At 37.5% G+C, this 24,266-nt stretch overlaps 1 protein-coding gene across 18 annotated transcripts in view; it reads right to left on the bottom strand.

Annotated features, from left to right (window-relative positions):
* The window catches only part of cnc (NFE2 like bZIP transcription factor cap-n-collar), a 258,184-nt gene that overhangs the window by 124,265 nt on the left and 109,653 nt on the right, over window positions 1-24,266 (bottom strand). For 13 of the 18 annotated variants that reach the window (XM_073959460.1, XM_073959457.1, XM_073959458.1 and 10 more), the window contains one exon: window positions 2,718-2,882. The exons of 4 other annotated variants lie outside the window; for them this stretch is intronic. In XM_073959460.1, coding sequence (XP_073815561.1) covers window positions 2,718-2,882 — 165 coding nt within the window. Of the gene's footprint in view, window positions 1-2,717; window positions 2,883-3,245; window positions 3,552-24,266 lie in introns of those variants that run through there. One more of the 18 variants, XM_073959462.1, reaches the window with a different exon arrangement.

The following is a 24,266-nucleotide window of genomic DNA, read 5'->3' as shown; positions in this document are numbered from 1 at the left end:
TTAATTTCCGAGTACTCTGCACATACTCTGAAGGGAAATTTTAATTCGTTTTTTTCGATTAATTTCCGAGTACTCTGCACATAATCTGAATAGAAATTTTGATTTTTGTCTTTTTCTCGCGAGCAAAATTCCCGAACTTCGGTTGAGAGTTGATTGTTTACAATCAATGGCAAGGTAATGCTGTAGCTTGTTTTTTAGTTATTTCGCAGCAGTAAAGTGAGTAAGACGTAGCGGAAAAAATTATTGTATGTTTTAAAAGAAATGAAAATGGGAAGTTTGCATACTCATTTTGTAAAAAGTTTTTTTATAATAATTAATATTGTTAATTCTTTTTAGATACGCCAAATAAAGAACAACAGCGTGATGGCATATGGAAACCTTATTAGGAAAGGCTGTGTTTTATAATGAATACTTTAAAATCCAATTTATAAAGCTCAACAAATAAAGAAAATAATTATTGAGAAGTTCGCATCAAACATCCGAAAATGTTCCGAATTTCGTATAAATCATCAGAACATGTTCGTCCAATAATTTCCCGAATATCGGATCAACGTTCGATAATTTTCCGAATTTCCATTCAAATATCAGTATCCGAGATTCATCCTATTTTCTGTCCATTTTCGAATGTTCTTTTAAAGTTTTTTTTTTTTTTTGAAATTCCGAATTCCGAAAAAATCTGAAAAAATTGTTAGCTGGATAGTGTTGGGCAATCTCATTCATTGAGCGGATCGATCTTTTTCATTCCGTTCACAAAAAGGAACCGAGTCGTTCATTTCGTTTGTTGGCTCAATTTCGTTCAAAGAGTTTTGAGATGAAAACAATACAAATGGCATTGCTGAATAGAGGGTTAGATCTCTAACGTTAACATGGGAAGACATTGGCATCGATTACTTAAGATTATGTAAAGATACAGAAGATGTGGAGACGATCGAACATCTATTTTGCAGCAGTCCCTTGTTGAACACAAGAAGACAACGAGTACTGGGTAGATACGAGATAGACAGTCTTGCCATATTATCAGATATAGATCCCATAGCATTAACCTAGGAAACTTCTTCGTCCAATAAACATGGAATATTCTTATGGTCATCTTCAAACCTATCCACAATGAACCTATGGCCTCCAAGTGAAGCAGCCACTTTATTATTAGATGGCTGCGCATCCTTAAACATAACCTTCGAGAATTTTATCTCCAAATTTTTAAGAACGTGCTAGAAAGAGAATACTTAGTTTTTCAAAAATATTTTTATTTTTCAATATAATCTCCTGAAACTTCAATACACTTAGTCCAACGCTTTTCTAGTATTTCTATCCCTTGATTAAAATAGTTTTCCTCAAGGTCTGCAAAATAGTGGTTTACAACTGCAATTGCATCTTAATTCGTAGATTTTGGCCATTGTTAAAACACTCTTGTGCGCTGGTGCGTTGTCTTGATGAAAATTTATTTTTTTTTTGTTGTAAGCCAGGACGTTTTTCTAGAATTTGTACATTTAATTGATCCAAAAGGTTGCAATAGTACTCTGAATTTATTATTTTACCTTTTTGCAGATAGTCAATCAATAAAATACCTTTGAAGTCCCAAAAAACCGTTGCCATAACCTTACCAGCCGATTGAATTTTTTTTTGCCTTCATTGGGGCACTTCCTCCAGCTTCAGTCCATTGTTTGGATTGTTCTTTTGTCTCTGGAGTATAGTGGTGGATCCATGTCTCATCAACAGTTATGAAACGACGCTTAAAATCCATTTTATTTCGCTCAAAACGATCCAAACAAGCTTGAGAAATGTTCATTCTTATGCGTTTTTGATCGACTGTTAACAAATGCGGCACCCATATTGCAGAAAGCTTTTTCATCTGTAGTTCTTCATCCAAAATTAAATGGACTCGATCATTTGAGATGTCCATGATATTAGCAATTTCACGCACTTTTATTCGTCGATCATTTAATACCATATCATGCACTTTGGCTACAATTTCTGTTGTTGTTGCTGTTTTTGGACGTCCACTACGTGGTTCATCTTCAATGCTTGTACGACCACGTTTAAATTCAGCAACCCAATTTTTTACTGTTGCATATGAATGAGCACTTTCACCTAACACATTCACCAAATCATTATGAATTTTTTATCCTGATAAACCTTTTTTATGTAAATATTTAATGACAGCACGCATTTCTAAGTTTTCCATTGTAAAAAATTGCGGATGTGTCTTTTTTGAACACCTGTTTCTATATGTAGGAGTTGCCAGATCGAAACAAAATTTAACATGTGTTCATAACAGAGATGGAAGTTTCCAAAACACTTAACTTTTTTCTGTTTATACCGCGCTTTTTGTGCTAGGCTAAGAAGTTTCCGAACTGCCCTCGTTTTCATAATTTAGTAAGTGTGATGTTGTGTTTATTTTATATTCTCTTTAAAATCCCCTAAAATCTATAAAGCTACATGCGCGGATTCAGAATATATCTATACAGTATTTACAAAAATCACAATGAACGTTAAGATTACAATGGGAATTTTTTAAATTGTGCATAACATAATAAAATAATGCAAATAACTTATAAAATATGCCCAAAATTATTGAGATGAAAATAATACAAATGGCAACATTTTGTTTATTTTTGTTTGTATAGACCGATTTTGTTTTGTTGATGATGATGAGGATTACACATTTGATGATAAAACAACAAATATCGTCGTACAAAGAACAGAATATAACTTACATTATCAAGTTTTAAAGCCTCGAGGGCCTTCAACTTTTCAATGTCGTCTTCATTGGTGGTGGCTGCTGTCGTTGCACTGCCAGAAATCTCAGCCATTTGGGCTGGCGTAAGGCTATAGCCCAAATCGACATCTTGTTTCCAAAGAACTTCGACAATTTCACTTTCCTATGTAGATGATGGCGGAGGTGATACGATGACACGAATAAAAATAACGCGTAAAAATTGCCAAATGTTTTCGTTATTTTTGTTTTTCAATTTTTTTTTTAATTATCAAATTATAATTTTTGTTAAAATTTAACACACACACGCACATAATTTCAATTTGGAAAAAATATGAATAGAAAATGAAATAAGAAGAAAAAAAAAAAAACAAAGAGAAAAGAAGAGACAAAATTAATAACAAAATTATTTTTAATTAAAAAACGAGTGAAGAAGCTAGGAGAGAGTTGTTGACAAAATAAGAGAATTGCAATTTCACTGGTGGGAGAGACGAAGATTTAAATTTTATCTTTGATAAAAAAAACCTACTTTAGAGATATAATGTCGCATGTTGTAGCTTGGCGAATAATAGTAATAAAAACAAATAATTTCACAATTTTGTATTAAAATTTTTATTAGATTTTTTTTATTGTGCAAGGTTATGTATTTGGTTACAATTATTTTTCTTAGCTTTTTGTTTATTTATTTCTTTTTTTTCGAGATTTTGAATTCAGAAAGAAATTGTGCAAATTTGTTTTTGTCACTTTTGGTTTCAGTTTTCATTGATTCCGTTCCGAAAATAAAAACATTAAAATTACAGCACGTCTTTAACTGATAAACGTTTCTAAGAGACTAGCACTACAAATTCGGAATCTCCCATTTCCGACTGTGTCCCTCATGGGGTCCCCATTCATCCATAAAACACAACTTTATCTTGCTCTCTTAGCAAAAAAACCATCAGTTTAGAATTTCTTCTTCGTTTTTCTCGAAGAGAACCCAAGTGTCGCCGTGCCTATTATATATTCATTTACTTCAGCAAACTGATAAGTCGTCGTGCGGACTATAAAGTCAAGCAGGCAGGCAGCAGGCGGTTAGCAAGTGCTAAAAAAGTTATAGATAAGAAAAAGTCTATATTTTATTTTTTTTGTAATTTTTGTTTGTTTCTTTTATTTTGTTATAGATAAAAAACCCTGTTGGTTGAATTTTGTTGATGTTTTTTTCGGTCTTGTTGTAACGCGTTCGATTTGTTTGAAATGTGTTAACTTGTTTTGATTAACATGCTCTATAACATCAGCTAAGAAATAAACATATCAGGTCTATGACATAGATTACGAATTATAATACACCAATATGGAAAATATGTACTATTCAACGTTTCGATTAATCAAAGATGAATCATTTAGAATGCGACACATACACTGCAGCTCAAACGAATAAAGACAGTAGGTATTTTTTTAAATATTATTTGATTTTATGTATATAATCTTTCTTCAGAGTTCTGGTGGATCTTCGATTAGTTTTAGAAAAGTTTATAAAAAATAAATAAAGCAAAAATCGACAGATTATGAAAGAGGGACGAAAAATAGAAATACGTACATAGATCGAACCTATGTTAGGACATATATGTCGTATATATTTTAACCGTACGCAATTTAGTTTAAATTACTGAAAAAAGGTAATTCTACACCGTCCGATCTGAGTTTTCTATATTTTTATACCTCAGCTTTTAGTCTAAGGAGCGTAAATACACTTTAATAATATCAACACATTAAAACGGAGGTCATTTCAGCCAGGCCGAACTTGTTATACCCTCCACCAAAAAATCTATTGAAACCAGAATTCAGCAACTTCAGTTGGATGAGGGACTATGACAGGGACTGTGTTGCTGCATGCTGCGAGAACATGCTTCGGGCCATGTCGTCGTCGTCATCAGAATACGAAACATGACGTGTCCTAGCAACCCCTTATTACCCTTGGTTCAGACCATCTTCCGATCAGAGTATCCGTTAACAGAACCCTAAATTCATAACCTCAGACCGCCGTATTTTTCTGAAGCATGGAAAATGTAAGTGTGCAAGTGTATACACAATTTACCAATCTCCGTTTCAGAGAGATGCACATTCCCTCAGAAATTCGGGAAGCTGAGAAAATTTTTCTGCACATCATAATAGCTGCAGCTGCTGTAGGTATGTAGCGATACCTGCTGGTCGAATACCCGAAATCAGTCTAAATGAGAGTAATGAGCTTCGCCGTACGAATCTTGAGGACCCAAGAGTTAGGGAACTTACTCTTGAAGTCAATAGGCTAGGAGGCGAACATAAGCGGACAAAGAAGACTACGCGAAACAATGCAACATTGGAAATCATCCTCGAATCCGGGAAAGAAGGATGATAGAACGGATGTGACAGTGACAGACCCGAAGAGGTGCGCGTGTTATTTTAACCGGCAGGTTATAGAGCCCCCCGATAGTGATTGGCAGAAGAGGAGGTACCATAGTGCCCCCCGATAGTGATTGGGAGCAGAGGAGGTACCACCACAGTTTGCGATGAGTGATGTCACAGATGTCATCGGGAATGCTAAATCACCCAAAGCGTTGGACCCGCACGGAATCTCATGGTAATGCTTAGCCAACTGGATGAAATCGGGTTTGAGTATTTAACAAGTGTTCTCAATCTATCGTTCGCCAGCCATATTGTACCTGATGGCTGGAAAGTAGGCAGGTTAGTCCCGCTACTGGAGCCAGGAAAGTATGTCAGCAGTTCAATCTCATGATGTCAGCAAAGATTCTAGAGGCACTGCTCCACCCCATGATGAGAAGCAGATTCCCAGTTGCCGAACATCGGAGAATGCACAGCACCAAAATAGCACTACAGGCCATATCGAACACTTATGGTAGCTTTTGATCTATCCAAGGCCTTCGACACCGTCAACCATACCAAGTTGTTCAAGGATATAGAGAAGGCCTCACTTATTACACGGCTGGGGTGAGCTTTCCATTTTGAAAGAAAGGGTTCTTTTTTAGACCCTTTCTGAAACAAAGGGTTCTTTTTTAGAACCTTTTTGAAAGAAAAGGTGCTTCTGTAGACCCTTTCTGAAAGAAAGAGTCCTTCTATAGATCATTTCTGAAAGAAAGAGTCCTTCTATAGATCCGTTCTGAAAGAAAGGCTTTCTGAAAGAAAGGCTTCCTAAAAGAAATAGTGCCTCTATAGACTCTTTCTGAGCCACAGCTATTTACGACAAGATGAGAAGAAAAAAGAAGGTTCTCAAGTCGGCCCTTTTTTTAAGAAAGGGTGCTTCTATTAACCTATTTTAAAGAAAGTGTGCTTCTTTAGACCCTTTCTGAAAGAAAAGGTGCTCTTAAAGACCCTTTCTGAAAGGAGGGCTGTCTGAAAGAAAGAGCGCCTCTATAGACCCTTTTTGAAAGAAAAGGTGCTCTTAAAGACCATTTCTGAAAGTAAGGGTGGTTCTATATAACCTCTCATGAAGTATGGGTGCTGCCATAGACCCCTTCTGAAGGAAAAGGTGCTTCTATAGACCCTTTCTGAAAGAAAAGGTGCTTCTATAGACCCTTTCTATAATAAAGAGTCCTTCTATAGATCCTTTCTGAAAGAAAGAGTCCTTCTATAGATCCTTTCCGAAAGAAAGAGTCCTTCTATTGATCCTTTCTGAAAGAAAGAGTCCTTCTATAGATCCGTTCTGAAAGAAAGGCTTTCTGAAGGAAAGGCTTCCTGAAAGAAATAGTGCCTCTATAGACTCTTTCTGAAAGAAACGGTGCTCTAGCTTGTTTAAGTCGTCAGCGCGTGCCACAGCTATTTACGACAAGATGAGAAGAAAAAAAGAATGTTCTCAAGTCGGCCCTTTTTGTAAGAAAGGGTGCTTCTATAGACCTATTTTAAAAGAAAGTGTGCTTCTTCAGACCCTTTCTGAAAGAAAATGTGCTCTTAAAGACCCTCTCTGAAAGGAAGGCTGTCTGAAAGAAAGGGTGCCTCTATAGACACTTTTTGAAAGAAAAGGTGCTCTTAAAGACCCTTTCTGAAAGAAAGGGTGAATCTATAGACCCTTTCCGAGAGAAAGGGTGCACCTATAGACCATTTCTGAGAGAAAGGATGAATCTATGGACACTTTCTGAAAGTAAGGGTGCTGCTATAGACCATTTTTGAAAGAAAGGGTTCTTCTTTAGACCCTTTCTGAAAGTAAGGGTGCTGCTATAGACCCTCTCAGAAAATAAGGGTGCTCTATAGACCCATTCTGAAAGAAAGGGTGCATCTATAGACACTATACACTCTTTATGAAAGCAATGGTGCTGCTATAGATCCTTTCTAAAAGAAAGGGTGCTTCTTTAGACCCTTTCTGAAAGAAAAGGTGCTTCTATAGACCCTTTCTATAAGAAGGAGTCCTTCTATAGATCCTTTTTGAATGAAAGGCTTTCTGAAAGAAAGGCTTCCCGAAAAATATGGTGCTTCTATAGACCCTTTCTGAAAGAAGGGGAGAATCTAAATACCCTTTCCGAGAGAAAGGGTGCATCTATAGACACTATGCAACACTATAAGCGTGCTGCTATAGACCCGTTCGGAAAGCAAGGGTTCTTCTTTAGACCCTTTCTGAAAGTAAGGGTGCTGCTATAAACCCTCTCAGAAAATAAGGGTGCTCTATAGACCCCTTCTGAAAGAAAGGGTGCATCTATAGACACTATACACCCTTCCTAAAAGTAAAGTTGCTGCTACAGACCCTTTCTGAAAGAAACGGTGCCTGTATAGACCCTTTCTGTAAGAAATGGTGCTTCTATAGACCCTTTTTGAAAGATAGAGTGCTTCTATAGACCCTTTCCGAAAGACAGACCACATGACAGACCTTTTATCATGTTTGTCCCCACTATTAAACTGTTAGTTTGTCGAGCATTCGTAAAACGACAATCCATTGGAAAAAACCTCAGATCCCTTTTACCCTGTAAAAACCACAAGTGCTCATCATTTGGTGTTGCCAAAAAATCCCAAAAACTCATCAAACGCAGCGTCATGTGCACAAAAAGTGTGCGGAATTTTTGCGATTTTTTGCTTAATCACGCCAAAAGTCAAATTATAGCGTTAATGATGCATTATTAACGCTGCTACAGAGCAACGCCCCTCCCAACCGAAAAAAAACTACTCCGACTGGCTATCTGACTGACTGAAAGCAAAATGCATTTCACAGAACTATTGTTCCGAAAAATACAGATCTTCGACATTATGATGTGGTCTGCGGAGATGTGAAAGAAAACAAGTGATATGTTAATCCTTTGACAAGTCAACAACTTTAAAGATAAACAGTTAACATATTTTTTGTGTAATTTTAAATGCCGGACAAAAGAGAGGAACAACAGAAAAAAGTAGGATGTCAAACCAAAATATCAGATTATCACGGGAGATTTCGAAATAAATCTCCAACAAAATATCTACAAATACTACAGAAAAACAGGTACCTGCTGCTTCGAATGTAGCGGGGGAAAAACAAGTAAAGGATTAAATCGTTTAATCCTTAAACGGCAAACAAATCGATCGGATCACTCTTTTGTGGAGAGATACTAACCAAAGATAATCACAGCCATTAGTGGGATGAGCCACAAAATTGTGGACAAAACTGAAATGACTTTTTCGGAAATATTTGAAAACAGGTACGATGGATTTATTCTACTCTGTGGGTATTTGACTTTTGAAAATAATAAAACAGTTTTTGAAAAAAATTCAAATTGTTTTTAATTGAATTGTAAAAACATGTCTACTTTTAATTAACAATTGAAAGAACAAAAAAAAAACGAGAGAGAAAAATTAAGAAGTTCGGAGCAAGAGAATAAAACAAAAAATTAAATAGCTGACAGCTTTAGCATGACATTACAAAATTTTTTCCTTTTTGTACAAAACTGTCACAATGACAGTTGGTAGCTGTGTTTTGTGACAATAATGACTTCGCAGCTAGCTGCTGAATGCCAAACTATTACCGGGTTGGTTGGTTGGCCAGGCCGGCCTGTCAAAAGACTCAGCACAAATGCCTTAATTAAAATGTTTCATCACTACTCCAGCACTGCTGCTGGCACTTCTCTTCTTCAGCATTTATCCAAAGCGTCATCTGCCACAAATGGGAAAATGAAAAGCAATACATTTGTATGTATGTACATGCATACATATGTATGTATTGTATGAATATTGTAATGAATGAAATGGTTGGCTCTGGATGGCTGACCGAAATGCCTGGTGAAATGGCATTTCTTTTTTATTCTTTTCATTCTTATTTTTTAGAAAAAATAAAATAAAAATCAAATGGAAAACTATTTTCTTCGACTTCATATTTAAGTCTTGAGATTATTGGATGCATTACTTACTACTTCTATGGACCCACAGTGTCTTGTATGGGTTGTGGCAACAAATGGTGGTACCTTTCATTTATTTAAAATGTCACAGAAATTCTTTTCAATTGCCAAAGAAAAATTTAATGAAAATGTAGAAAATCAAGTGAAAAAATATATTTAGCTGACATGAATTAACGTTATTTTTGGAGGGAAACACATTTCTGTTAAATGTAAGTAATATTTTCTTACTCAATACTTTGAAATATTGGGCCAATTTCCCAAGAAGAATGGACTTTGACCCTCAATAAATTATACCGTCGTAACAAGGGCCACAAAGGAAGAAAAATGAAAAAAATTTAAACAATCCGAGACGAGTCCTTAAACGGCACTCTTTCCAAATGTGGCAGGCACCCGAGGAGTGTTCCGATGCAGCCCATATTCGGGCGTAATTCAAGTCTCTAAGAAATAATACGATGTACAAAATTAAGACCAAACCAGTTTCCCTTTTCGAGGGTTATCTTAGGCACTAGTCAGTTTAGTTGACGTCGTCAGTAGAAGTACGAACTTGCCCAAAAAAAAAAAATTGCACCGTCTTAAAAGGGGCAAGGCGAACATGTTTTAAACAAATTCAGAACGGTTCGAGAAGAGCTGTTAAACAATGCTTTTCCCAAAGAAGAGGGCCGATATAGTCCATTTCGAACTTAATATACATGGAAGTAATATTTCCACATCCCTACATTGGAAAAATTCGGTTAGTCCCTCCTGGAACCATCGTGCCAATAACCTTAGCGAAAATTTTGTGGGGGTAATTAACGGAAGGGATAGACCGATATGGTCCATCTTCGAACTTATACTAAGTTTGGACAAAATTTACGAAATAGGTTGATTCTTGGAGTGTTATCGTGCGCACCACCAGACTTGCGGACATGGGTAAATCGACTCCAAATTGTCTGAAATGGATTTCGTCCAAACGTAATTGGAGTCTGAAATCAGATATAGCCTGAAAAGTGCAAAAATGCCCTAAGGCATGTGTAGTGGTGGGAGCGCAAGATAACTCTCGAACGGATCTGCCCATTAGGTCCAAAATTTGGCCTTCGTAATATTTTTTCCAAACTTGGTTTAAGTTCGAAGATAAGCCGTATCGGTCCACTCCTTCTGGTACCTTCGCCATAAAAGTTCAAAAATTTTCGGAAAAAATTGTGCGCACGACAACTCTTGAAGCGAGTAACCGATTTGGTCCATACTTTACACATCCTACCAGATATAAATAGATCAGGTACATGTCGAAGATGGGACACATATCGGTCCACGCCCTTGGGTACCTCCCTCACAAAAGTTCAAAACTTTTCGCTTCAATAATGCGCACGATAACACTCGAAGGCTGTAACCGACCAATACCAATAAAAATAGATCAAGTTCGAAAAACAGAGCACCCGATTTGGACCAAACTTTGACTTTCGAAATATTTTGTGCAAACTTAGTTTATGTTTAAAAGTTGGCCATATCGGCTATCCTTGGGGTACCACCCAAACAAATGTTCAACATTTTTTGTTGAAATGTTGTTGAGGGAATGTTCGAGGATCTTTTGTAAATTTTTACTGAAGGTACTTCTAGTGGCCTTATTAACAGAGACATTATATTGTTCGTGAGCTAGTCCATGTTTCCTGATATTATCGTCCAAATGTTCAAATTAGTGGTTGCCGCGATACCTATCGAGAGGAATGACTCCCAAAATAAGACACACTTCTAAAATGGACTATGTCGGTCCATTCATTTAGGTACACCCCCCGCAAAACTTTTGAGCTTTAATGGGTTATGACCACTTTTAGATTTTACAAAATCGAAAAATTTTTTAATTTGCTCATTAGAATACAGGTATAGGTAGAAATGAATTTTTTTTGCAAAAAAATAATTCTCTTTCATGTTGAGCTGTGGATTCCTATTTTTTTAATGTACCTCTTAGGTCATAACAGCTCAACTCGAAAGAGAATTAATCAAAATATCACTCTAAAAATGACCTTAGCCTTAATAAGGCAAAACAAAAAATGATTTAAGCATGAGCCAGACTGGGATTCGAACCTGGGACTCCGACAACCTGCGTCTTAGCGTTCTAAGCCACAATCAACTTGTCAAAGATTCCGATGACAAATATTGATGATCAAAATCTTCTTATACAGAAGGACAAATACAAATAAAGGTGGAAAAAAGCTGTTTTAGTATTTGTAATAAAGCATTGCAAAATAGGGTTACCAGCCAAGTCGGACTATAGGAAAGGTTTGGAATTAAATAACTAACATTAAAACAAATAAATAAATAATTCGAATATACAATTTTCGAATGATTTGTGGTATAAATGCTAGTTTCGAAGCATAGCCTTCGTCCACCCACTAAAATAACATTATAATATGCCTGATGATCGGTCTAACCAACCGTGAAACGTAGCATAATGGTTGAATGTGTGGGACTTCGGTCATAACAGCTCAACTCGAAAGAGAATTAATTAAAATATCACTCTAAAAAATGACCTTCGCCTTAATAAGGCAAAAAAAAAGATTATTATTATTGTTGTTGTTATTGTAGCAACGAAAATATGTTCATTCGTATATCTTTTCACTGATCTGGCAACGTGGACTGGCTGCGTCCACAAAGAATCAGAAGACAGGAGAGGTGGCTTAGATGTTCGTTGTGTAGCGTGCTATTAATTCGGGCCCGACACATTGAGTTGTCTACATCTTCCGTATCTTCCAATTGCTTTGTAAGATGTGAACAAGGTTCCTTTGCCAGCACCGTTCAACGAATTGAGGACCTTTTTTTACTTCTGATCTTGTCGCAAATAGATGCGATTTGCACGAACGACTAAAATATATTCGGTCTTATTCTAAACGTAAATTCCACTTGATTCTCTCATTTACGTTGAAACGGCAGGGAGGCAAAACTCACGGGAAGGTTACATTTAGAACATAGATGAACAAGAAGAGTACTCCCCTTTACGTTTTCGTACGATTCACCATACAAATTATCTCTTCGTGTTCATCATTGATTTAGAATAAGGCTGGTTATCGAACGTTAAACCCAATATATTGGGTTAGCAAATGGTCGGAATCAATATATTCGGGTGAAGCCTCATTTCAGGTCTCGTCCAGGTGGTAAACAGTGTGGCGGTGGATTTATAGGCGGACATTTTCCTCTGATTGAAGAACTGTACTTAGTCAGCCATGTACATATTTAACCTACCATATACATATGTATGTCATCACATATGTCATCAACCGCAGGACCCGACGCCTCATATATTACGATTTCTATGCCATCTTGAGGGTGTAGAATTTCCGAAAGATAGAGACTTATAACAATGGTGGACTAGATTTCTTAGTTCGGAATTCAATAAACGATTGGCGTTCAACGAACAGCTTGTCATGATTGATGGTATCGAAGGCCTTTGATAGGTCAATAGCCACCATGTTCTGTTCGGTTGCAAGGCCTGTTCTGATTCAGTCCTCGACTGATATGAATGATTATGTCGTGTAATTCTATTGTGGTTCTGTGCATATTCCGCAATCCACGCTAATGTTTGGCAACTGCGAAACAACTTTTCCCTATGGGGAGGAGTAGTGCCTCTAGAATCTTCGCTACTGGCGTCAGGAGGGAAATCAGCCTGTACAATTCGTATATGCTAACATCCTTGCTGGCTTCAGTAGCAAGACAACCCTGAAAAACTCCCAGGCTTCTGGTACAACATGGGTGGCTGCCGATAAATAAAGGCGACTCCGGATTCATCCAGTTGCTGAAGCATTAACATTGAGATTCCTTGTAGGACCAAGGCTTTGTATGATTTAACGTTTCGGATGATATCTGCAGCATCGCTCATTGTAAATTTTGGTAGTACCTACTGTGCAGAGACCTTTTATATGGCGTAGAACACGCCCATTACTCTCGGAAAGTTATATAAACTTTCGGTTAAAATAACGTTCAGGAATATCTGAAGAATATCATAATTCGGTAATAGAATTATGATTTTCTTCAGCTATTGCTGAATTACGATTTCCTAGAATAAATTATGATACTATATTGTCTTAATAGCTTCAAAATATTGTAATCGAGACAACTTATAATCTCAACAGAAGTGTTTTTAAATACAACAAAAAGGCGGCCGGATAAAAGAGGCTATCGGGCGGAATAGAGCATATAAGGAATTAAAACGAAACCAAATGAAAAAGAAATGTATAAAAGAAACAAAAAAGGCAGTAATCAATCATTTGCAATGGAACCACGCCTATGCTACCCCGTGATTAGTCAGCAGAAAAACAAATATGGCTAAAAGTGTGTGGAGATGGTAATGATGACGATGATGATGGTGGTGGTAGTGCTGGCAGGCTGATGGCGGCGGCATCATTTGGTCTCAGCAGCCACCACATGACTTCTGTGTGTAAGTGGTAGTAGGTTGTAGTAGCTGCATTTAGGCTTAGGGTAAATAATGAAAGATTTCTAGACAGTGTAGTGATGCAGGAATTCGCACATGAACACACACACCCATATCTCTTTTGATGTCCTGTGTATATACACATACACTTTATATATAGGGTGTTGTATACAAATACATTGGTGTAGCTCTGTAGGTGTTACAATTATGTGCGCAAGCGTTTGATATAAGATTTATATACTTGTTCGTCACACACACACATATGACTAACAAATTTCCTTACTTGCAGTTAGGGGTATTTCTTTTGAGTCTAAAACAAAAGGATGCGCATGTACCATTTTTAATGGAAAATTCGAGTACATGAATAGTTCTTGCCTTTTTCCTTCTGCTTCCAGTAACAGCATCATCATCATCGAAAATCCATTTCTAATCGGTTTCATGAAATTTCATTAAACTCTTGTCAGTCTTTGTTAAGTGCATCTCCTTTGAGTTCAGATATTTAATTAATATTCCGTTCACGGTGTTCGATAGGCATAGAAAGATAAATTGCCTCGATTTTGTTTTTGATATATTATTAGTAGAAAATTTGGTGGTGATTATGACATCGAAAATTACTGAATATATTATGTCGGCCAACATTTATAATTCATTTACGCCAAAGAGCTCCTGATAATACGTCAGACATCCTTAAGGGCACCCAATATACATACTTAAAATTATATAGTATTTTTATTATTTTTTTTTATTAAACGGAATTGTACCAAACTGTGCACCTCTTAAACTATGATTAAGTTTGAAGATGAGAAACATATGTATATCGGTTCTTTCCTTCGGGGTTTGAGTTGTGAGACGAATTTAATTTAATGCCAGTAGTGTGGGTGACTTAGGGGACCCTGACCGGCTTTAACATGGCAAAGACCAGGACTTAACTTGGTCCCTCTAGCATCTCCGGTGGGCACTGACCACCCCGCGATGTCACCTGGAGAGATGTCTTTCACACCCGTTAGAGGTAGTGAGCTAACACGAGTAGAGCGTTCATCAATAAGAACGTTAAAAACCTGGTTTCGGCTTTGGGCTAGTAACCCATCTCTCCAAAAAGCAACATACTATGAAACAAGTTAAAAAGTATCAGTCGGCCGACAGAGATATACCCTCAGCCTATGTGAATTGAAACTATCATATACGGACAGATCAAATGTATTTAGGATCTGTTCAGAATTTTGTGGCCCTTTTTGGACATTTAAACTTGCCGACAAAAATGAGGGTTAGAATTAAAGTAGGCGGTACTTAATTATGGAAGTGGATCTTTTTTTGGAGTTATATCTTTTCAATAGATATCGCGCCCACTAGTCATTTCAGTGGGCCATCGTATAACTTTTGGACCAGTATGGCAGGAAGCATGGACTTGTCCACGGAAAACATAATATGGCTGTAAACACACAGACCACAACGAACACCATCGTTATACATTTCCAAAGGTTCTTCGAACAGACCCTAAACTGCGCTTAGACACAAATGTTGAACTTTTGTGGGGGAGGCACCCTAAGGAGAGGACCGATATGGGCCAGTTTAGAAGTTAAACTAAATTTGGAAACAATATTAGGCGGTCCAAAGTTTGGACAACATTAGGTGTCACATTCAAAAGTCATCGTGCATACCAATTTAGTGACATTTTTTTAAATAATGGACGGGAAGTACCCTAAGTTGTGTACTGGCATTGTCCATCTTCGAACTGAAACTAAGTTTGGACAAAATATGACGAAGTCAAAATTTTGGACCAAATCGGTTTATCAGTTCGAGAGTTATCGTGCACTCCTATCACTACATATGGTGTCATAAGGGTTTTTTATACCTTTCGGGCTCTTTTCTCAAGAAGTATGGACTTGCCACTGAAACAACTTTTACCGTCGTAATTGAGTCAGCGACTGCAAGTTGCTTCAACAGAAATAAAAGTGATTCGAGAGCAGGTCTTAAAGTGAAATTATCCAAAATTTTGCATGGGAGGTACCCGAAGTAGTGAACAAATATAGTCCATATTCGAACCTGATCTATATCCGGTAGATATATTATATAATTGTTCCACAAACATCCCAGGCGGGACAGGGGAGACTTCTCTCATATCAATGAGTGCACCCCGATTCATATTAACTCAATGATATGGGACCTACTGTTTATCGCCGAGTCCGAACGGCGTGTCTAAGACACCACTTGTAGAGAAGTTGTACAAGGCTGAAATACTCAGAAAATATCGCCAACATTACTGAGGGGTATTTTGCCACCGTTGAAAAGTGTTTGATGTTGACTGGCCGGGGAATCGAACCCACGACCTTTAGCGTGCAAGGCGGGTGTGCATACCATTGCACCACGGTGGTGGTGGGTAGATATATTAGGATGTGTAAATTATGGACCAAATGGGTCACACCCTTAATAAGTTATCGTGCGCACAATTTTTACGAACATTTTTGAACTTATGTGAGGGAGATACCAGAAGGAGTGACCGATATGGCTTACCTTCGAACTTAAGTGAGAGCAGTTCCACAACTGAACTTGAGTCCACATTGGAATACATCGAAGTCTGGCAGAAATCTTACGATGTGCAAAGAATGGACCAAATCGGTTACTCCCACACAACAAATTTCCCTTCGCACAACAACCACCTTTTGTATATATCTAACAAATTAACCCCTTAATTTAATTTTAGTTCGTTGTCGAAAAACAAAGTGGTTGGTGATAAAATTCGCATATACAATTTTTACATAATTTACATATTTTAAATAAACACGGTGTGCCTTAACCAAATTTAAATGAAAGGTGCTTACACACGGGAAGTTTTTGCAGATTCTGAAACTACAGTGCTTATAGATAAGAAATATCAAGAAACAAAAAAAAAATCGCCGGAGGGATTTTCAAATAAATCGCGATTTAAGTTCATATTTTAAGGGGTTCTTTAGGTTTTCACGATTTCGCTTGGAAACCGCGAGTCCTATGTAAATGGGCTTAAAGAAAATGTTATGGCAGTGAAAATTCCCCACAAGATTGGTCTTCATGATATTTTCGTAGGTTTTACCGTTTTTTGAGATATAAAAGTTTAAATTGAGACAATGCACTGACTGTATCGCCTCCTTATAAAACAATATCATGCTCAGTGCGCCTTAACTAACTTTTGATGAAAACCGCTTACACATAGGAAGATTTCGCGGATTCTGAAACAGCAATGTACTTAGATAAGAAAAATAAAAAAAACAGAAAAAATCGCCGGAGGGATTTTTAAATAAATCGCGATCAAAATTCACAATTTTAGGGTTTTTTTAGGTTTTCACGATTTCGGTTGGAAACCGCAAGTCTTATCGAAATGAGTCTAAAGAAAATGTTGTAGCTGTGAAAATTCTCTACACGACTGACCTTTAGGTTTTTTCGTAGGTTTTACTATTTTTGAGATATAGAGGTTCAGATCAAATTTTTAGGCTTTTATCTTAAGTCTTCAAGATTTTGCTTGGAAACCGCAAGTCATATCAAAATAATGAAAATGTTGAAGCTGTGAAAATTCTCTACAAGATTGCATGATTTATTTTTTCCTAGGTTGTAGGATTTTCAAGATATATACGTTTAATTTGGGAAATTGCAGTAATGACATTGTTTTATAAGGAGGCGATACAGTCAGTGCATTGTCTCAATTTGAACTTATATATCTCTAAAATGGTAAAATCTAGGAAAATATTATAAAGGTCAATCTTGTGGAGAATTTTCACAGATACAACATTTTCTTTAGGCACATCTACATAGGACCCCTAAAAATGTGAACTTAAAACGCGATTTATTTGAAAATCCCTCCGGCGATTTTTTTGTTTCTTGATATTTCTTATCTATGAGCATTGTAGTTTCAGAATCTGCAAAAACTTCCCAGGTGTAAGCATCTTTCATTTAAACTTAGTTAAGGCGCACCGTGTAATGAGGCTAAAACAACCTACAAAAAAAATCAAAACGTTGCGAGAGGAGCTCTTAAACTTCACTTCTTCCGAATTTTGTGTGGGAGGTACCAGAAGGAGTGGACAGATATAGTCCATATTCCAATCTGATACATGACTGGATGAAATTATACGATGTGTAAAGTCTGCACCAAGCAGAAACTCCCTGCTGGAATTATCTTGCGGATTTGCCATTTTGGTCGGTGCCGTCAGGGTTTTTTGAGGCTTTTAGGCTAATATCTCAAGAATTGTGGACTTGCGCAAGAAAAAAAATTACCGTCGTAAAGGGAGCCGCAAGGACAACAAGGACAAAAAAATTTCGAAACCATCCGAGAGGCGCTCTTAATATTCACTTTATCCGAATTTTGTGTGGGAGGTACCCGAAGGTGTGGACCGATATAGTCCATTTCCGAACCCGATCTATATCACTAAGGAATAATACGATGTGCAAAGTTTGGACCAAATCAATTGCTCCCTTCAAGAGTTATCGTTCACAGCATTTTACAGAAAAATTTTGAACTTTTGTGGGGGAGGTACCCGAGGGACCGATATATCAAAGTGTATATACCCTTTCTAGCCTAAGGGATGAGGGTATAAACACATAACATAGAAATATTGGTCAATAAAAAGGCGTCAGAGAAAATTTTTTCCTTCGATCTTTCTACGACATTATTCCGAAATAGTTTACGAAGATTCGGAAGGTATATCCAATTTTCATACGACATTATTCCGAAATCGTTCAGAAATCTGTACGAAGATTCCCAAGGGTTTTCTTCCGATATCGTTCCGACATCTCGTTGCGAAATTATGTCAACCACTTCATACAACTTTCGTTAAGATATCACTACGATTTCGGATCCAACATCGGACGTAGCGTCCGAATTTTGTTCCGATTTCGTAACGATTGTTTTGCTGATTTGGAACACATGGGACACTAATGACTTTTTTATATACTTCCTTCCGAATAGTACATACAAGTTTTTTTTCTTCCGAAGGATTCATTCATGAAATGCGAGATACCTCCAGCTATGAACTTTCTACGATTCAAAATCGTTTCTTTAAAATCGTATGCCCACTTAAAATGCAATTAATTTTAATTTTGCATTTTGAAATATATCAAAATATTGACATTGATCGAATTAAAGCATTAACGGAAAAAATGCATTGTATTTGTAGAATCTAAACTTTGCCCTGCTGTACGCCTGCCACATTATGGAAGAAAGTGTGATCAATGATGTTCTTCAAAGCAAAGATTTTTATCAGAAGATACCCGAACATCTTAGAGGGTCATAATAAAAAAGAAAAAAAAAGAAGGAATTATGGTCATCAAAAGAAGCGCTTCTTATCAAAAGATAAATGTATTTTTGATCAGTAAAAATCTTTTCAAGAAAGACTTTTCGACTCCAATTTCTTTCTTTGTAGAGTGTGAGCGGGCATTGCTGTTTGTAACATGTTGTATGGGCTCTGCCTATATAACCTGACACTGATGATGGATTTAATTTCAATTGTCGATATGTGTTTGACAAATAGTTTTTGTGTTATTTTTTATGTTAAGAAGATAAAGAGGAAAACCGCAACTGGAAATGGGAAATATGTACAGTAAATGTGATTGCAGCACAGTGGTTAGGGGTTTATGTTTTCATGGGGTAATTTTTTTAAATATAGCAGACTTATTTTATTTTGTTATACCATCGACAAGTAAAATTCACCATTTCCTTCAATTGAAGTTTTTCGTTTCACTGTGATCATCTAAAGAAAACGGTTCACTACTTAAAGTATCCCAATATTGCCCCAGAAAAACTGCCCAGTCATTGCAGTAATGAGTTTGTTCGATTTACAAGTGTAAGATCGATCCAAAACATGCATGCATTGCGGTGGCACTAAGAAGGTGTAAGGATCATTAACAAATGAATGATGGCCGTAAAAGAGAGTAAATCATTCATCAATCTGGACTTTGCTGATGACACCTTTACAACAAGCACAAACTGTGATTCAACTCTAAACTAAATCTTGTGCAACTTGCTGTGTTTGGTGGATCTGCAAGAGCATCTTCGCTCTCTCACACTGATCTCTTCCTAAAAAGCAAATAACAAAACAAACAAAAAGGAAGAACCTTCTCAGCGGAGGACATTTTGTACAAAACAAGGAAGATTAATCACATTCCGCACGCATAGTCAAATCACTGTCTTATTTGTTCACTTGTTTGCCACCTACATTGTGTGGTTAGATCACAGTGTGATCAATGTCGGTTTTTCTTCAATACATTCCTTGTGGTTGTTTGTGTTGTTCGTTCTCCTGATGTGTTTTTACATTAATTATTTCAAATTTGACAATGGTACGGTTGCCTTTATTTTGTCAGTTAAACAAAAGCGTTTAAGGCAAATTACATGTTAAACAAAACGTTAGTTTTTTTTCACATACAAGGACATATTTGTATTTCCTTTAAAGAAGGTGGCAGGAACGACAGTTATAGGTATAGTTTACAAATTGATCGCATGGACATTTTCTCAGAAGCTTGGGATTGATTGGATATCCTCAATCCCAGAGGCTAACATCCGCCCAGGATATAAGTTATTCAATATTAACTTTTGTAATAATTAACAGAGAGTCTGTTGGTCCTTCAGCCTGTGCGAATTGAGATTTTTTTAATAAAGTAGGAAAATTTTGCAAAAGGTCTATTTTGGCAGGGACTTGCCTCGAAAAATATATTTTTTACCAGAATTACAAGGCCTGCCTTTGACGAAAATTTCAAACCTCGAACAGGCTTTAAGTTTCTCTGAACCTACCGTTTTTTGGTCTTTGCAATTTAATGATTCATATTAGCTCAATGATTATCGCCGAATCCAAAGGGTGTGTAAAGAAATTTTACATGGTTGAAATACTCTGGAAATGTCGCCAACATTACACTGAGTGTTATTTTGTCACCGTTGAAAAATGTTTGATGTTGCCTGGCCGGGGAAACAAACCCGGGAATTCAACGTGCAAGGCGGGTGTGCATTTGGGTTATGTCTTTTAGAAATTTTTTTCTCAAAAATGATTTCCTGCATCACTTATGAATGAACTTTTTCCTATTAATCACTAAAATAACCTTTATTCCATTGAAATATAAAAAAACCACACACAAATCGATTTAAAAAAGATATTTTTTTGACAATATGTATGAAATGAAATTTTTTTTCTCAAAAATTACACAGTGAACCGAAATTTTGGAGCAGACATAATTCCTTTTGGGGATTAAAGCTCTTGGTAAGTATATTAAGAATACTGAAGGACAGATCCGCCGTGAGTCGAACTTCCGAGTTATGGCGTGACGAAGTATCTGCTGGAGACCCTGTTAGGCATCTGAAATTAGCGTTATATCTTTGTTATCAGTTATTTTAGCTTATTTATGAGACGACATGTCTTCAGTCAAATCGAATGAGGATTATTTTCGTAGAGCATTTCGACCTTCTAACTCGCTTCCTTCAATGTCCTTTTCGTCCCTTATTTTAAGAAGCGTTATAAAAGTACCACTACTAGATGTCGATTTTTAGCTTCGAAATGTTATGCAAAAATGTCGCTCAGAAAATTTTAGGTACGGCTCTCATTGACAACTAATCGATTTTGTCTCGTTTTCCTGTTGCTCGAATTTATAAAATTAAGCCCATTCAAATATTAAAAAAACACATTTTTAAACAACTTTGCAAAAAAATTGATTTTTTGTTGAAAATATTTTTTTTTAAAGCGTTAAAACATTTTTATGATTCTTAGAATTATTTGGTGACGTAGGGGATGAATTATACCAAGCAACGGTCTCGGCCGGCTTTAACATGGCAAAGCCCAGGATTTATCTTGGCCCCTCTTTCATCTCAAGTGGACACTGACCTACCCGTGGCGTCACCTTTGGAGCTGCCTTTAACATCCGTCAAAGGTAGTGATTTAACATGTGCGGCGCGTTCACCCATAAGAACGTTAAAAACTTGCGTTGGGCGTTGGGCTAGTAACTCACCCCGTCAAAACACCGCCTACTATGAAGAAAAAAACAAAGAAAAAGAAGAAAAACAAACCCCTCTAAAGTTGACGAACCCCGCAAACGTTATAAGGACCATGATCTGCGAATCTGCACTTAGAATGTCAGGACTCACTACAGAGCAGGTGCAGTTTGCGCACTGGCGGATGTACTTGGTATGTACAAAGCTGATATTGTCGCCTTACAGGAAGTGCGATGAAAGCGGGCAGACGTAAAAATAACAAACGATTACGCACTGTATTATAGCTGCCATGAAACAAAACATGAGCTAGGTATAGGATTTATGGTAAACAGGAGGCTTAAAAATCTCGTCTCCTGTTTCACTCCGGTTGATGAGAGAATTGCCACAATCTGTATAAAAGCAAAGTTTTTTAACATCAGTCTCATCTGCGCCCATGCCCCTACCGAAGAGAAAGATGAACAGACCGAGGATATATTCTACGAGCGCCTGGATAGAGCATATGACCGCTGCCCTGGACATGACATTAAGATTGTTCTAGGAGATTTTAATGCTAAAATTGGTAGAGAAAATATCTTTGCTCCCACTATCGGAAAGTTCAGCCTTCATGAGGTAACATCCGACAGCGAAATGATCGATTTTGCAGCGGCAAAAAACATGGTAGTGAGCAGTACTAGATTGATCATGTTGTGATAGACGGACGACACTCGTCCAGTGTCTTAGATGAGGAGAGAACACCGATTCGGACCATTTCCTTGTAGCAGCAAAGGTACGCACTCAACTTAATGTTGCGACAAAAGTGCGATCTAACACAGGACGGAAGCTGGATGTGGAGAAGCTGCAAACACAACAGATAGCACAAGCCTATTCCGCTCAACTGACTCACATGCTGGAAGACGGCATTGCTTGTCCCGATATTGTGGAAGCGCAGTGGCAAATAATAGCCACTCACTTCAAACTGCCACAAAATCTGTGCTTGGGTACCAAAAACCACCACCTAAAAATCTATGGTACGATCAGGAGTGCCGTAAGGCTACTGAAGAAAAGAACACGGTATATAGAGCAACCCTACATTCAGTAGCAACACGAAGCGCGAAAGAAAAATGTCGGGAGAAGAGGAGAGAGGAAAAGCGTATTTTCAGAAGAAAAAAGAAAGAGCAAGAAAAACGTGAGCGTGAGAAACTCGAGATGTTCAGGAGTCGGAATGAAGTCCGAAAATTTTACCAGAGTGTAAAAGACCAGACTGAAGGGTATGGTGCAGGAACATTCTCCTGCAAAGATCATGAAGGGAATCTGGTAACTGATACAGATAGCGTACTGAGGATCTGGATGGAGCATTTCATGAAGCTTTTAGTATCCAATAGAACCAATAGCAAACGAAGACGTTGAATGTCTTCCACCTAGCCAAAGCGAGGTCATGGCAGCAAATTGCTGCCAGCAATTAATCGGCTGAAAAACAATAAAGCAGCTGGATCTAATTGGCTGCCCGCCGAACTGTTCAAGACCGGTGGCGAAATGCTGAAAACAAGCATGCATCAGTTAATTACCGAAATTTGGCAGGAAGATAGCATACCCAACGATTGGAACCTCAGCCTCCTATGTTCCGTACACAAGAAAGGAGACAAGACGGTGTGTACAAGCTACAGAGGCATAAGTCTGCTCCCAATCGCATACAAAGTGCTGTCGAGTGTACTGTGTGAATGTTTATAACCCATGGTCAATAACATAATCGGGTCATACCAATGCGGTAAATCGAGAAGACCCACGAAAGACAGATCGACACATACAACCTGTTCGTCGACTATAAGGCCGCCTTCGACAGCCCAATTCGATCAGAGGTGTTCCAAGCCACGTCTGAGTTTAGTATCCCTGCAAAACTTATAAGATTATGCAGGATGATATCGGCTAATACAAGATCAGCTGTTAAATTAGGAAAGAACCTCTTGGAACCTTTTGAAACAAAACGAGGTTTCAGGCAAAGTGACAGCCTATCGTGTGACCTATTTAACATTCTATTGGAAAAGGTCATACGAGAAGCGAATGTATTTACCGATAGAGATAAAAATAGCCCTATATAGAATAAGGATATAATGTTACTGGCCTACGATATTGATTATAATAGGTCGATCAACTCGATCGGTAACAGCCACTTTTGCGAAAATTGAAAAAGAGTCTGCCAAAGTGAGTCTGGCAGTCAACGGCGATAAGACAAAGTTTATAGTATCACCACGCAAGACGTCCAGTAGACTCGGACCAACTGTTGATGTTCAGAACTACAATTTTGAGGTAGTAAATGACTTTATTTACCTCGGCACCGCCATAAGTAAAACGACCAACATCAGTTTTGAAATCAAAAGAAGAGTAATATTGGCCAACAGATGCTACTTTGGTCTAAGTAAACAGTTTAAAAGCAAAACCACCTCTCGTCAAACGAAACTTACACACTACCAGACACTGATACATACTACCCGCACTTATGTATGGATCTGAAGCATGGGTACTTGTGAAAGCAGATGCGGCAGAACTTGGTGTGTTTGAGAGAAAAATTCTTCGAAAGATTTATAGACCAATATGTGTTGACGGTGAATACCGACGTCGTATGAACCACGAGCTATACCAGCCGACCGACATAGATATAGTAAAACGTATCGAACTACAACGATTGCGTTGGCTTGGCCATGTCAGCAGGATGGAGAAAGATGCCCCGCCAAAAAGGCATTTGAATACGAGCCACTCGATGGTATACGCCCCAAGGGAATGCCAAAACTCCGATGGAAAGACCAATTTGATATCACAAAACATGGCATCCAAAATTGGAGAAGTAAAGCAAAAGATATGTGCGTTTACAAATCTATTCTTAGTTCGGCTTATGGAACAAGACGTTCTGTTTAATAT

The sequence above is a fragment of the Musca autumnalis genome, unplaced genomic scaffold (genome assembly GCF_047663935.1).
Source record: "Musca autumnalis isolate F117 unplaced genomic scaffold, ASM4766393v1 scaffold_1, whole genome shotgun sequence".
In the NCBI taxonomy this organism is placed as follows: domain Eukaryota; kingdom Metazoa; phylum Arthropoda; class Insecta; order Diptera; family Muscidae; genus Musca; species Musca autumnalis.
This window is presented reverse-complemented; position numbering and strand designations above follow the sequence as displayed.